General features: G+C 36.7%; 1 protein-coding gene across 22 annotated transcripts in view; it reads left to right on the top strand.

The window, feature by feature from the left end:
* Positions 1-14,507, top strand: part of Sox6 (SRY-box 6) — a 689,373-nt gene that overhangs the window by 584,753 nt on the left and 90,113 nt on the right. For 19 of the 22 annotated variants that reach the window (XM_004634909.2, XM_023719279.1, XM_023719288.1 and 16 more), the window contains one exon: positions 11,070-11,219. In XM_004634909.2, the coding sequence (XP_004634966.1) occupies positions 11,070-11,219 (150 nt within the window). The remainder of the gene's footprint in view (positions 1-11,069; positions 11,220-14,507) is intronic. The other 3 variants (XM_023719289.1, XM_023719286.1, XM_023719276.1) reach the window with 1 other exon arrangement.

Below are 14,507 nucleotides of genomic sequence, written 5' to 3'. Positions count from 1 at the left end.
CTTCTTTCTTTTCCAGAGAACTGGTACATTTTATAAATCTTAAGCCTTTTCAAAGCCATGTTGGCTCTTAGTGTAAACATCTTAGTTCAGTGCCACACAGCCTTTGGATTCTAGCCCCAGAGAGTAGGTAGGTGGGGGAGACATCCCTAAATGCTCAGCAGCGACTCCATTAGCCTCAAAACTTCCTGTGTTACAGGGATTAGTGTCTATTCCATTCATGGTTATTTTTTAACTTTTAGTTAACAAAGGACCCTCTTTCTGGAGCTTCACTGTGAGAAAAGCCTACCTAATTGCCTTTAGTTAAAATTAATTGTCCCCAGTGATGGTATTTCAGCAGTCATTTGTAAATACTTTTGTTATATGATTTCTCCTCCCTCCCTCCTTTCCTGTGTGTTCTGATGGTATATCTAATCTTCATATTTGTAACCCTAATACACTTTTGCTAAGTTAAAGAAAAATGCCAATAAATAATTGTTTTTCTGAATAAGATTTTGGAGCAACTTCTCTTAAACAGAGTCTACCTATAAGAAGCCCACACCAGTCTTAAGTCTTTATGGTGTGCCTCTGCGTTCTAACTGTGTCATGTGTGTTAGTTCATTTGCTCCATAAAACAATCTTTTGGAATAGTTCCTTATTATCTTTATTTTACAGCTGTGGAAATTCAACATCTAGAGAAATTAAATACCTTGCTGAAGCTCACACAGTTAACAGTGGTTTTGACTAAAGAATGTGCACTCTTAATCACTATGCTATTTTGCTTTTCATAGCAACTTATAAGACTTGATTTTTACAAATTTCTTCTTTAGTCCTTTATATAACCATTACCTGCTTTATCTGCTACAGGCAATTTTCATGGTAGGTTATTGAGCTATGTATCAGTATCATACCCAGTGACAAGAAAGCATGTTGTATGCTTATTACCCACTATTTGAATGATTTTTTACTATGGCTGCCATATACAAGGTATTCCTTTTTGCTAATTAGAGAGCAAGCCATGAGTATTACTGTATGATACAGATGGCATATTTACATACTGCAAAATATGCTGAAGTTCTCCAGTTGGCAATAGTAATAATTTGCTGTTTAAAAAGTGACAGTTAATGGAGTTAGCCCTGAGATACAGTAAAACATTTATTTGAATTTTTAAAAATAAGAGAAAATTAAGGAGAGTATATTTTGCATTATTCCTTGCCTAGTTTACCTGATCACTTTAAAATGAATTCAAAATACTTGCTAGTTTCCTTAAATATTTATAAAAAATGCAAATTTTACATTAGTATTAACATGATATTTAATTTTAATTAGTCTATGCATTCCATACCTGGATGGAATGAACAATTTATTCCCATGATTCTTATGTTACATATTCCAAAGTCTGCTGAGAAATTAAAGCCAAGTTCAATTTAAAAACAGTAAAAGATTTTCTATAGTAAACATTCACTTCCAAAATGCAGCACTTGTGCTGTTCAATGATTCAAGTTTTTTTTTAAAGCATTTAGAAAATATTAGATGTTCCTTTCAAAAAACTCTATTTTCCCAAACATATATTTTTTAACAATTTTAATAAAACCTTTTGAAAGTTACATAGTTGCCCATAGTTGTCTGCATTCTCTGTCATTTTGGAAGCTTTACTGTGGATGGAATTTGAAGGGCATAGAAGCCGGGCAGCTGTAGAGTATTTTTCAAGCAGCAGCATCTGGCTCCTTGGCAGTCGCCATGGACCAGGGCAAGGCAGCCCTGGTACCTCCCGTTTCCCATGTGTGTCTTGCTGAGGGATTTCCAGGTCTGTCATGTTGTTTTCATGGTGTTTCCTAGAAACCCTGAGATCCAGAATAGAATCCGAAGTCCGTGTCATAGCATAATAGGCCTTCGCGATTTGGCCCTTTGGCTGTCTTTCTAATTTGGCCCTTTGGCCATCTTTCTCACACTTGAAATAATACTCTTCCCTTGTGCACTCTTCGAGCTATACTGGCATCCTTGCTGTTTCTCAGCCCTGCCAAGCACAAGCACACCTTTGCCAGAGGACTTTGTTTTACACTGTGCTTCTACCTGAGTGCTAGCCTCAAGTAATAATATGACTTACTTCAGTCAAGCTTCTATTCAAAGGTTCCCTTCTCTGAGTTTCACTGACCTGTATATTTCAGCCTTGAACTCCACCCTGTGTTCACATACTCAAATACTTTATATTTCATAGCTTACAGCAGAAATTTATAGAGTATCTTTTCCCTGCTCTTTCCCCCAAATTCACTACTCACCTGTGTTTTTCCAAAACCTAGGTACAGAAGTGCCTGGTCATAGTAGACGCTCAGTAAATAATTGTTTGAATGACTGGGTGGAAGAATGAATGAGTTACCTTTTTGTTACAAAGCAACGATGCTTTCGAATACCAAGAAGCTGACATATGCTCATTTATTAAAAGTGTAGCTCAGCATATGTACTTAGAAAAATATACCCACTGAAAACTTTCTCATGACTCTGATTTTGTAAGAAGTAATTCTTAGGTTTCAAATCCAAATTCTGGACTCATTAATGAGTTTTTATATCCTGTTAGTAGGATTTTTTTGCTGGGGAGGGGGCTGGCTCAGGATGCCTTAAGGGCAGATCTGGTAAGGCGTGAGGATCTGGGGATCGAACCACAGCATCCTGAGCCTGACTGCTTTGCTTCAGCAGGCACTTAAACAACTGAGCTAATGGGCAGGCCCCCTATATCCTGTTAGTAAAGTCAAACTGAGCTTGCTTAGGCTCTACCTGGTGAACGAACCTTTGTGACTAGAGAGTTAAAGAAGCATTACAAATGCAAGCTGTGCCACTTGGAGCACTTTCAGAGTGCTGGATCTCTTCAGTACTGCCTGCCCAGCTCCTGGAAGCAGAAGAAAACAGCCGCCTTCTCATAATGCTTATTTCTAGCAGACCTCATTATTACCTCTTTGATTCAAGAATGAAATTACTGTTTCAGCGACTGAACTTTTATTTCTATTAATAAACATTATATGTTTACATATTTTATTTCACACCCTCCAAAAGGAAATCCTTGGAAAAAACAGAGATAGATTTTTTTTCTTAAAGTATTTAGATTTCATCTACTTGCCTATAAAAGCTTCAAGTTTGTCTTTATTTATAGCTGAGTAGTACTCCACTGTACTACATAAAATAAATATAAAAATGCCGGATCTTTTTCATCCATTCCTCAAGTGATGGGCATTTTGGTTGTTTCCAAGATTTGGCTACCCTCTTCCTGTCTTTTCTTCTATTTGTTTTTGCTTCTGTTTTAACTCTTTGAAACAAAATTTAAAAAAATTTTAAAAAGTATTTGGGATTGCTCTCTTCATTCTCATTTGCGTGTTCTAACCATGTTCCATAAAGAAATGTTCTTGTGAGTGCATTCCAACATTTTGGTGCAGCAGAAAATAAATTCCAACTGACTTTTTGTAGCAGAGGATTGGCATTGTGTTATGTGATGGATTCTGATTCTTTAAAAAGGTATCTTAGTGTAAAGATAGGACCTCTGATCTGAGCCTCTCTCGCTCTTTCCCTTTGTGTAGCTTTTGTTTTCCTCCACCCCAGTACATCCCCTACAGTGAGTTACGTCACAGGGGTAAGCTACCCAGTGCTTGGGAACCTAGGCAGGAAGACATTGGGCCAAGGAAACTCTTTCAATTCATTTTCCTTCACTTGACATTCTTGAGCTGGCGGCAGAGAACAATGAAATGAATTAAACAGGTCCCGGTTCTCAGTGGCTTATAGTCAATGCTTGTCCCATTTTTTAAAGCTGTTTTGGAAAGGCCACTGGCAGGATTCTCAAACCAGAGTGAAATAGTTCTGCTCTTACCTGAGATGCATTTTGGGCCTTTTATGTGTATTTGCATAAACTTTAATTTAAAAAATCGGAAAACACCTTAACATGATTATAATTACTATAACCTAATTACTGTGGTTGCACTTTTAAATATGTACATTTTAAAACAAATATTAAAATAAAATTCTACAATATAAATCATCACTGGGTATATACCCACAGGTTAATTTTCAAGTACTGTTAGGATAAATTTTTCTGTGTAACCCAGGGAGAATACCGGGAAAAGAGTCTCTTTTATCTATCTTGAACTAAAAGGTCTGATGCAATGTAAAAATTATCCTTTCAGTTAGTTCCTTAAGAGAAGGAGTTAGTACGTAATGAAGAGTGGAGGGGACCTAGGGGCCTGGGTTCTAGATTTCGCTCTTCCTACTGCTCAGGCACTAATATTTTATGCATACTACTTTCCTTCTGCAGGCTTCAGCTTTCTTCATCTGTACAAGCTGAAATAAAAAGAAGTCTATATTATTTCCAATTATTTCCTCTGCTAACATTTTGGCATTTGGAATTTGAGAAAAAAAATCAGTACCTTACATGATGAACTCTCATGCTTTGTGTCAGGGAAACAGAAATGAAGAGACTTCATCTCCACTTTTGAGATGTGTTTGGAGATGGTTTGAGGGGAGGTAAACTGAGAAAAAGGTGTAGGAAGGAAGGCTAGCAAATCCACAAATACGAGAGGCAAGATGAAATTGACAGTTTCTGAGAAGTATCTAAGCTCTTTCCAGTAATTATTTTAAGGCTCTCTCCCCACCCCTTTCAGTCTGAAAAGTTTGTTAACTGAAATACTTTGTTTTCTGTGTCAAACAAGAACTAAGCCAGGTTGCTTAATTACCCATCTCTGTCTTCACCTTCTCACAGCTGAATTTGTCTGGCTTTATGGCATCTCTTACTTTGAAGGCAAAGGAATGGTCATCAGGATTGTTTTGAAAGGGTAGCAAAACCCAAGGAATCCCAGAAGATGCAAGCTAGGCTGGAGGCCTCGTGACCCTGTCAGTCAAGGAAATAATTGCATTTCCTTAAGGATGTACCTCTAGTGTAATGGTTACCTCTGATTTTCGTATTGTCCTTTAGTTTATAGTCCACAAAGACTGTGGATATTATCCTGGGTAGCTGATCTAGACCTAGAGGTTCTCTTGGTTAAGTAAAACTGTAGTAAATGGAAGTAAATGTAAGGTAAGTGTTGATACCATTTAGTAGCAATTGAGAGAGAATTTTATTTCTTTTTCTCACTGGGCCAAATCCTGACAGAGTACTTTTTAATTTTACTGCTAATTACAACTTAAAAGCATGCAATAATCTGCCTAAAAAACATTTGATATATAAAGTTGTGCCTATTTTTGTACTATTAGTTTTCAAATACTGCAGCATAATAATTAGTGAGAGTTTAAATCCTGTCAGTGTGTATTCTGTCAGCTTTCTTATTTGTACCCATGCTTTACATACAATTCTTCTTACACTATCACTCTACTTAATAAATTAGGATTTTAAAAGGTGTCTTCTACTGCAACTCAAAGCTTGATTGAGAGATTTGTCAAGAGCAAAACCGTGAACATTGCTTCTTCACAATAGCTGGTGGTAAAACCATGGTCTTCATTGGAGGATTATGAAATGTCATTTTTGAAAGAGCAGATGAAGGACACCTGGAAGTTCAGTTTGGTATTTGAGATTTCAGAGTAGCGGAACCACATTAGAATGTCTCTTCTCTTTGGACAATAAAACTTGCTTGGTAGCGAGAACAAAGAAAAAGATTTCATTGTGCTTTACTGTATAGCTTATTTAAAATGTTTTAAAGGCAGAAAGAACATAGGTTTTATTTTATTTTTATTTTGTATTTATTTATTTTTGGTGGAACCGGGGATTGAACTCAGGCCCTTGCTAGAACATGGGTTTAAAAAGTAAGACTGACTATAAATAATTGGGTCATGGATGTAGCTCAGTGGAACAGTGCTTGCCTGGGAAGCATGCAGTCCTGAGTTAGGAGCAGGAGCAGGAGCAGGAGCAGGAGCAGGAGCAGGAGCAGGAGAAGGAGAAGGAGAAGGAGAAAGAAAGAATAATTATTCCTATCTTCTGTGACTATAATAATAAATCTAAATTCCTAGAGCAGCCATTTCCAGCTATTTCCTTCCTGGGCATTTTTTTCCAGAAGAATTGAAGACATCATACCAAAACAATATATGTGTACCCACGTTTATAGCAGCACAATTTGTCATAACTAAATCTTGGAAACAACACAAATGCTCATCAGCTGAGGAATGGATTAAAAAAGGTGTGCTTTTTAATACAATGGAGTATTACTTAGCTATAAAAAAGATAAAATTGAGACTTTTATGGGTAAATGGATGCAACTAGAGTCCATACTCATAAGTGAAATAAATCATACCCACATGTGTAAACGTGATATTGTCTCCCTGGTGTAAGAACCTGAACGTGCAAATAAAATCTGAAAGGTATGATAGATACTGTGAAAGGAGAGAAACTATTCAAAGGGAAGGAAAAACTGGGATGAGGGAAAGGAGAAAAGAGAAACAAGGAAGGGAAAAAACAAATATATCAATACATACACAGGAGGGCTGGCCAAATAGCTCAGGGATTTCATCCCCAGGCCTGCCATGCTGGCCCTGCCCCCTAGGCATGCTGAGATGGCAATTGAGACTGGGTGTGGTGGCGCGCACCTGTAATCCCAGCTCTTGGGAGGCTGTAAACAGGTGCATCACTATGAGTCCGGTCTAGTAGTGAGACCCTGAACACCCTATAGACCCTTTCCTAAAATACCAAAAAAAAAAAAAAATCTAAACTATCATACAGAGAGAGAGAGAGAGAGAGAGAGAGAGAGAGAAAAAATAGCTTAGATAATTGTGCTATTGGTTTCTTCTGATCTATTGAAAGAAGTAGTTAATGCAAAATAATGAGATTAATCATGTTTTTAATAAGCTTGTATTCTGTCAAGGACAGTAAGATGTGTGTGTGTAACTAAACATGAGATAAAAACATTGGTAAGCACCACAAGAAAGGAGTAAGTCAAGTGTTAAGGATCTATGTTTTACATCTCCTCGGGGCTGTATTCTTGGTCCAAGACTGAATCTTCCTCAGCTCCTAACACAAAACTTTGCACATAGGATGCATTCAGTTAGTGTTAGCTTAGAAGGGGAGCTGTAAATTGTTCTGTAAGTTTATGCCTATTCAATGAATGTCATTTTTACCATCCAAACTGAATCCAAAGCTTCAATCTAAAGATATTATTTATACTAAGATAATGCTTCATTAGAATTGTTTTCATTTTCCTGAATACCTTCTATCTTTTCACTGTATTTTATTTTCTAATTTTTTATTTTAAGGCTCATTTTACTAAATCGTACATGTTACCTTAATGTTCAATTTATTCAGATCTGTAAGTTTCATGGAATGTAGCTATATTCTTTATACCTGTTCTGTATCAGTAATCACAACTCATAAAAACCAGCTCTGATGACTCTGGTGGTCTGTGGGATTTTGCTTTTATTATGTATAGCTTTCTTAAAAAAATAGCATACAATAAATGATTATCAGAGATTTAGGAAAAGTAACAATTCTGTTTTTCCAAAAAGCAACTATATTGTTTATTCCAAAGGTTCACTAAATTGAGTCTATCTATCTAAAGATAGATTTGTTTCCAAAGATTTTTCTTTTTTACTAGTTGAAATTCCCTAAACAACTCAAGATTCAGTAGAATAAATGGGCTTCCTTTAGATCTTTGGAATTACGAGAAAAACTGAAAGCGCAAAGATATATAAGGGGGGCTGGGGATTTGGCTCAGCGGTAGAATGCTTGCCTAGCAACCTGGAATCCCTGGGTTTGATCCTTGGCACCAAAAACAAAAAAATAAAAAAAAAAGATGTATAAGGACTCTGTCTCTTAAGTCTTTTCATGATTCTTCAAGTAATGAAATGTTGGACATATAAGGAGGATGACATGTATTGTGTATTAAATTTAGGTAGGATATATTGGGTATGATACCAGCTATTATGTACCAATACCTTTTCAGCTCTTCACCACTTCTACCAAATCTCTTCAGCATGGAACTTTTCTTTGCTAGCTAAACCCAACAAGACTTTTTATAGTGTTTCACCTACTCCTGTTTGGAAGACACTTAATTTTAAAAGGACACAATGAAGTGAAAAAGGAAACCAAAAGGCAGCCTTTCTTTTGCCTGAGTTCTAGTGGTTTGACTTTACTACTTGTGACTTTTTATTGCTGCTGAGTCGTGGCATACAGAATTCTGAAAGTTTAATTTCTTTAGAGGCTTGTTGTATTAGAAAAATTGTTCCAAAGAAAGCAACAATCTTGACATAAGCACATCTGGCTCTTGCAAATTATTCTTTATTAAACTTTCATTTAATTACATTGCTTAAAAGTCTGTTTTTGATTACTATAATTTTTTATTTGTCCATCTGAGTGATAGTAATGTTGGAAATTATAACAAACCACCTGTCCTTCCCCCCAGCCCCCTGCTCACTAATAGGGCAGAGTTTAAGGAATTTGCTCTGTAGTTGGTGAACTAGGAAGCTTTTTATTTATTATGATAGAAATTTGACTGTCAAGGTAATGGCTTAATCTTCATTATAAAAGGAAAAGAAAATATTTAAATGAAGTTTTCAAGTACTGGGGCATCTGACTTAAGCATAACACTTTAACACATTGATTTATGGCTAGTTTTTTTATGAATCCTAATATAATAATAATTAAGAGTTTTAGGCATAAAACCTCAAGTAAAAATAAGAAGGTCAAGAAGGTCTCTGGAATATTTTGGGATATGAAAAATGGATAAGTGACATAACTGTTTTAGCAGGGAGAAAAATCTGATACCTAAGTTTTAAAAATGTAAAGCCAAAAACAAAAATCAAGCTCATTTGTGTGCAGAATCTTTGAAATGCTTAGGAACTGAAGGCATCATGTATTACCGAAGACAAGGAAAAAAATATAGACAACGTGACAGGTTGAAAACAGATACAAATTTGATCCCTCCCCAACCTTGTTCAGCCTGGTATCTACCATCCCTTCCTCCAGCCATCTCATACCCTCTCAGCAGACTGGAGGTATGTTCTCTAGAAAAGCTGAACACAAGAGGATTTTGTCTTGGGACCATCAAGCATACTGCAGAATTATGCTATTTTGAAAACAAGGAGGCTACATGATAGGCCAGCCAGTGAGGTCTCCCGGTTCTTAGCTGGCCTAATGGTGGCCTACACACCTATCCTGAAACTAGAGAGAGACCCTGCAGATAACTCTCTAAGAAAATGGCTTGGAATAAGGGACATGACCTACAGATAATGACATTTGGGATCCCCAAAGAAAAATGCAACTATCTGCATTATTATCAATCAATAAATCTAACCCTACATTCAGACTTTCCAGTAAGCTTTTGAGTTTATCAGTCTCAGAGATGGATAAAAGGTCAATGAACACCTGAGCAAGAACTCAAGTAACTTTTAAAGTATTTATTTATTTATTTATTTGGTATAGTGTCTTGCTATGCAGCTCAGACTCAGTGATCATCCTGTCTCAGCCTCCCCAGCTCTGGGATTATAGGTACGAGCCACCATGCCCAGTTTTGGTGTCTGGCTAGCTCTGCGTGTGGTACCAGAGATTGAACCTGTGTCTTTGCACTTGCCAGGCAGGTGCTTAGAGCAGCAAGTTATCTCCCAGCTCCAGAAGTCAAATAACTTAAAAGAGAAGAAGACATAGTGCAGAAAATAGAAAATGAAAATAAATCCCAAACTTACCACTGACACCCAATAAAGTAGAGAACAGTATGCTATAAAAAGAAAGAGAATAGAAGCATACCCAACGATAAATAGCAGAATTTGTCATAGAAGTATTGGGAGACAGGGTTAAAACATATACCATAGAGTATAACCAAATATCAAAGATTGGCCAATACAAATTAAAAATGAGAAAAAGAGACAGTCAGTGAGGAAGCCCAACATTTATCTATGAGTTTAAGGAAGAAAATAGAGAGAGAAGATTTATTAATGAGAAATATAAAAAAGTTCCTTAGAACTGAAAGACACAAGTTTATAGGTTCAAAGGGCTGAGTTTCCAAAACATAGATGTACAAGTCATATACAAATGAACCCCACAGTAAAATTTCAAAATATATGCTATAAAGGGAAGATCCTGAGGTTTTTGGGGGAAGAAAATGGATTCCATACACACGATTAGGAATCAGAATAATATCCAACTTCTTTAGCAATAAGAAGATAACAGCTTATTGTCTTTGAAATGGTGAGGAAGAATTATTTTGAATTTAATATTCAGTATTAGTGAAACTATAATCAAGAGGAGGAATATAACAATAATATTTCTAGAGAGATTAGTTTTTTAAAAAATTAACCTCATATCCACCTGTCTCAAGTATATCTGGGAGGATGTACTCAAACGAGCGAACAAGCAAATCAACAGTTTACTAACAGACAGACACAAATAATAGGTAGGAAATGAGAAAAACAGGCATGAAGGAAGCTCTTTGTTACCAAACTCAAGTTGAAAATGAAGTGGGCAGCTCCTGTGCTGATAAAAGGAAACTTGACTTGTTGTTTTTATTGCTGTAAATCTGGCAATATTTTGTTGAAAATTGTATTATTCATATGCTCTCTAGGAATAGGACCCCAAGGAAAGAGTGGACACCACTGGGCCTCTGGTGGCAGCAGTCACCAGCCAGAAAGGTCTGAGACCCAGAAAGCTTACCTGTGCTGAATAGGATTGATGTAGTTCTTCCAAGAATCTATAGGAAAGTTCAGTTAGTTCCTTAGTTAGTAGTAATACAATTACATGAGTGAGTAGAACCAGACATTTGAAGGGCTTTACACAGAGAATTTAGGCAGTGGAGTCTTAGAGACTACTTAATCCAATTCCTCTTTTGGAGTTAATGACTGAGTTCAAGAGAGTTCAAATCTTTTATCCAGGTTGAAACATTAATTGCTGAAAGAAACAGGTATAGAGCTGTGAATCCCATACCAGTGTGCTTTCCTTCTGTTATATAATTTCAGTTTGGGGGCTTTTGGTTGTTACTGTCTTTGCTTTCCTTCTTAAAAAAATAATAAAGAGTAACTGCAAGACTCTGAGAAAAATAGTTTCCTAACAATACGGTAAGTGGATTTTTTAAATCCTTCTTCTTTGCAAAACTCTGTCTCTGCTACATTTAAAGAGATCAATGTTTGTCTTCCCTGTTTTGCAGCAGCTCTACGCCGCTCAGCTGGCCAACATGCAGGTGTCACCTGGAGCAAAGATGCCATCAACTCCACAGCCTCCAAACACAGCAGGGGCAGTCTCACCTACTGGGATAAAAAATGAAAAGAGAGGGACCAGCCCTGTAACTCAAGTTAAGGTATTTGCTTTGCAGGATTGTGGAGACAGTTTGGAAAAAAAAAAGCTTCACAAGAAAGGTAGTGAACCAGGCTACACTGGGAATGAGCAGCAGGAGCCACAGCAACATAAAGGATCCCCCAACTGCTCTTCTTTCTGGTACATTTCATGATTGAGCATTGAGAAACAGGTGTTTCCTTTTGATAACAATAGTGCCATATTGTGAGATCTTTACCTAAATCTACAAACTCACGTCTCACAAAATTTCTCCCTTTGGATTCTGGCTTTTATTTTTTAATGTTCATTGGCATAAATGGCTAAGGTTTTATTTCCAGTCTTTATCATAGGCTTGTGATACTTTTTCTCCATGTTCCTTAAAAAGGTGGGAACCATGTGTAGTCCTAGAGAAAGGAGATCTTGAATTCTTAGATTTAAAAGGAGATTGAAAAAGATTTCTGGGTTTTACGCAGTTCATTGATAAAGGTCTCAAATGTAAAATGGCATCTCTGAGAAATGAATGGTGTCATTACCCCATCAGGCCTTTGATGCCATAGAATGATGATAGGATGAATAAGCTGTCCCAGGTTATGGCTGCGACATTAAAAGATGCATTTCCACATCTTGAAGCAGGGCATTCAGGAAGTATTTAGCCATAGAGGGAACTTTATGCTGCAGCTGGTACCTATAGAAGTATTGGTTTGTTGTTTTGATTGCATTTGCTTTATATATTGAATTATTAAATTCAAATAGTGCAGAGACAAAATTGTTTTATATGGGTAACTTACTGACTCAGACTTGTATGCCAAAAATAGATGCTTTATTAAGATGAGGCAAAAGTACTGCCTTTGGAGGATTTTTGTAATTATTAAATGTGCACAAGGCAAACAGCCAACACCAACCAAACTTAGTATTGTGTCCTATCTGGTCACTGAAGTTGTTCTATTTTCTAAAGATTGGAGGTAGGAATTTTGAGATTTCACAAAGTCTGGAGAAAAATGGACTCATAAAGTCAAAGATCAAAAAACATTGTTAAGACAAAGAATGCCAGAGGTCCACCCTTGAAAATTGATTTAATTCTACTCTTTCTTTTAGAGCCTTCAACAAAATAGATGAACATTTATTTATGTTTTGTTGTTAGAAATACTGAAATATGACAATAGGCAATTTACACTTCATAATATACTAGGACTTATAGAAACAGGCTTTTTCGAATTTCAGCAGTCTGTCTTGTGATTAAGATTCAGAACACTCTAACTGAAACCAAGATGCCTGGTTTAACCACAGTTGTTAGAGTGTATCAAACATCAGTGACTTGAACTATTTAGTATTAAATATTTTAACATGAAAAAGTCATTTCATAAGTAAGTTAGCCAACTGGAACTGCACCAAACCAAGCCTTCACTGGATGACTAAAATGTTCCCTGGTTAAATTCTAGTGTATAACTGCTTTCACCATGCCATCTTTGTGGCCAGCTGAATTTTATTACTCATTTGGCCACATGCAAATTCTTAGGGAGTTCTCTGTGTAATTTGACTTGGCCATATTTTATCTTAATGACAAAGGAAACATTGCTCATACTTGATTGTTTGTGGTATATGAGAGTAAAAATATGTAAATGAAGACACAAAACTGTTTTAAAATTTTAAATAGTTCCTATTATTGAAGTACTTTTGAAAATTATGTCATAGTTTGCTAATTAGAAGATTTTGGATCACTAAAATCTCTCATATTTCTCTGTAGCCATTGCTTTTCCTCCATATAGTGTAATTGCTTGTTTTAAACTCACACATTACAGAGGGCAAAGTTTGCTGAATGTAACAAAAATATAAATGTCTTATGTACTTTCTTTTCCTCAGAACTTTTATCTACTCTGATGACTGATAATGAAGTCAGAATATTTCTATTCAAATACCTGTTCTACCACTTTTACTAATGTGTAACCTTGGGCAAATTGATTTCTTTTGGCCTTAGTTTTCTGCTCTCTACAATGCTAGTTAATATCATGATGGATCTTAAGTGAGATAATATATTTGCTAGCATATGATGAGTGTTTCATAAATGTTGATGGTAATGATGGCATTCGTGATGGTAATAAAGGAGATGATGTGGTAGTTTTAGTGACTGGAGCTGAAATAACTAGTTGTCTACTTGTGTGCTGAGTAAGATCCTAATGAAATGCTGACTTCCCTTGTCAACTAAATGCAATGGCCTCCAGACATTTATAAGAGTACAGGACATGATCCCTGTGAGAGGAGAAACAGTGTAGTGCTAGGCTTTTTCCAGCTTACTGTCCACAGGGAGTTTCTGTGCAACTGTACAGGGATCTTGGAAGGCTTTGTGAGTAGAGACAAGGGGATTGGAGTTTAAGGATGCTGACATAGGTAGGATGTGTGAGGTAGGGTACCAGACAAGAGAAAGCTGTGTACAGCAGAGTGCTCAAGTTTTATGAGAGTTCCTGTATGCTTGGATACTGATTACTACATTCATGCGAAGACTAAAGCCAGGGAACAATACCAGAATGCATCAGGCAAAATAACTTTATGGCTCACAAAGAACCATTGCATTTGCATTAGCCAGGGAATGAAGGTTGCTTGACATGTAGGGCATCAAGTAGAGTCTCCAGAAGTATATTACTTCATAGTGGGCCTAAATTATCCTTAGATCAGTGGGTGTTCTGAACCTACTTAAAATATCTGAAAAGCATGCCTTGGAGGAATCAAATTGTTCTGTTTCTTAAAATGGATTTGACAAATATTTGAAGAAATGCATAAACTAGCACCGACATTATGAAAGCCACAGTGTATAATGGCTCTGTTCAGTAATTGCCAGAAAACATGAATAAGGAAGATAAAAAGCAGCCAGTTTCAAACAATGACACCAATGTGCCAAATGACACCAATGCTAGAATTAATAGATAAGATATTAAAAACAGGGGCTGGGGAGATGACTTAGTGGAATAAGCACTTCCCTGGAAAGCACAAGGGCCTGAGTTCAATCCCCTGTTACACACACACACACACACACACACACACACACACACATACACACACACACACACAAGATATTAAAAACAACTATTATAGACAATCTCCAACTATATCTATGGGAGGAGGTGGTCAAATTTACTACAGCCCAGGGACATAAAGCTGGGGAAGACTGACAAAAATGATCATCTTAGCACTCTGGAAATTGACCAGCCAAAGGTCTATATCTATATACCTTTATATCTCTCTCTGTTTCTGTCTCTGTCCCTGTCTCCATCTGTCTCTCTGTCTGTCTCTCGCTGTATATATCTCTCTGTCTCTGTCT

This window comes from Octodon degus, unplaced genomic scaffold (assembly GCF_000260255.1).
Source record: "Octodon degus isolate 3935 unplaced genomic scaffold, OctDeg1.0 scaffold00067, whole genome shotgun sequence".
NCBI classification, from domain to species: Eukaryota; Metazoa; Chordata; class Mammalia; order Rodentia; family Octodontidae; genus Octodon; species Octodon degus.
Note: the sequence above shows the minus strand (reverse complement) of the source record. Positions and strands in the feature narration are given on the sequence as shown.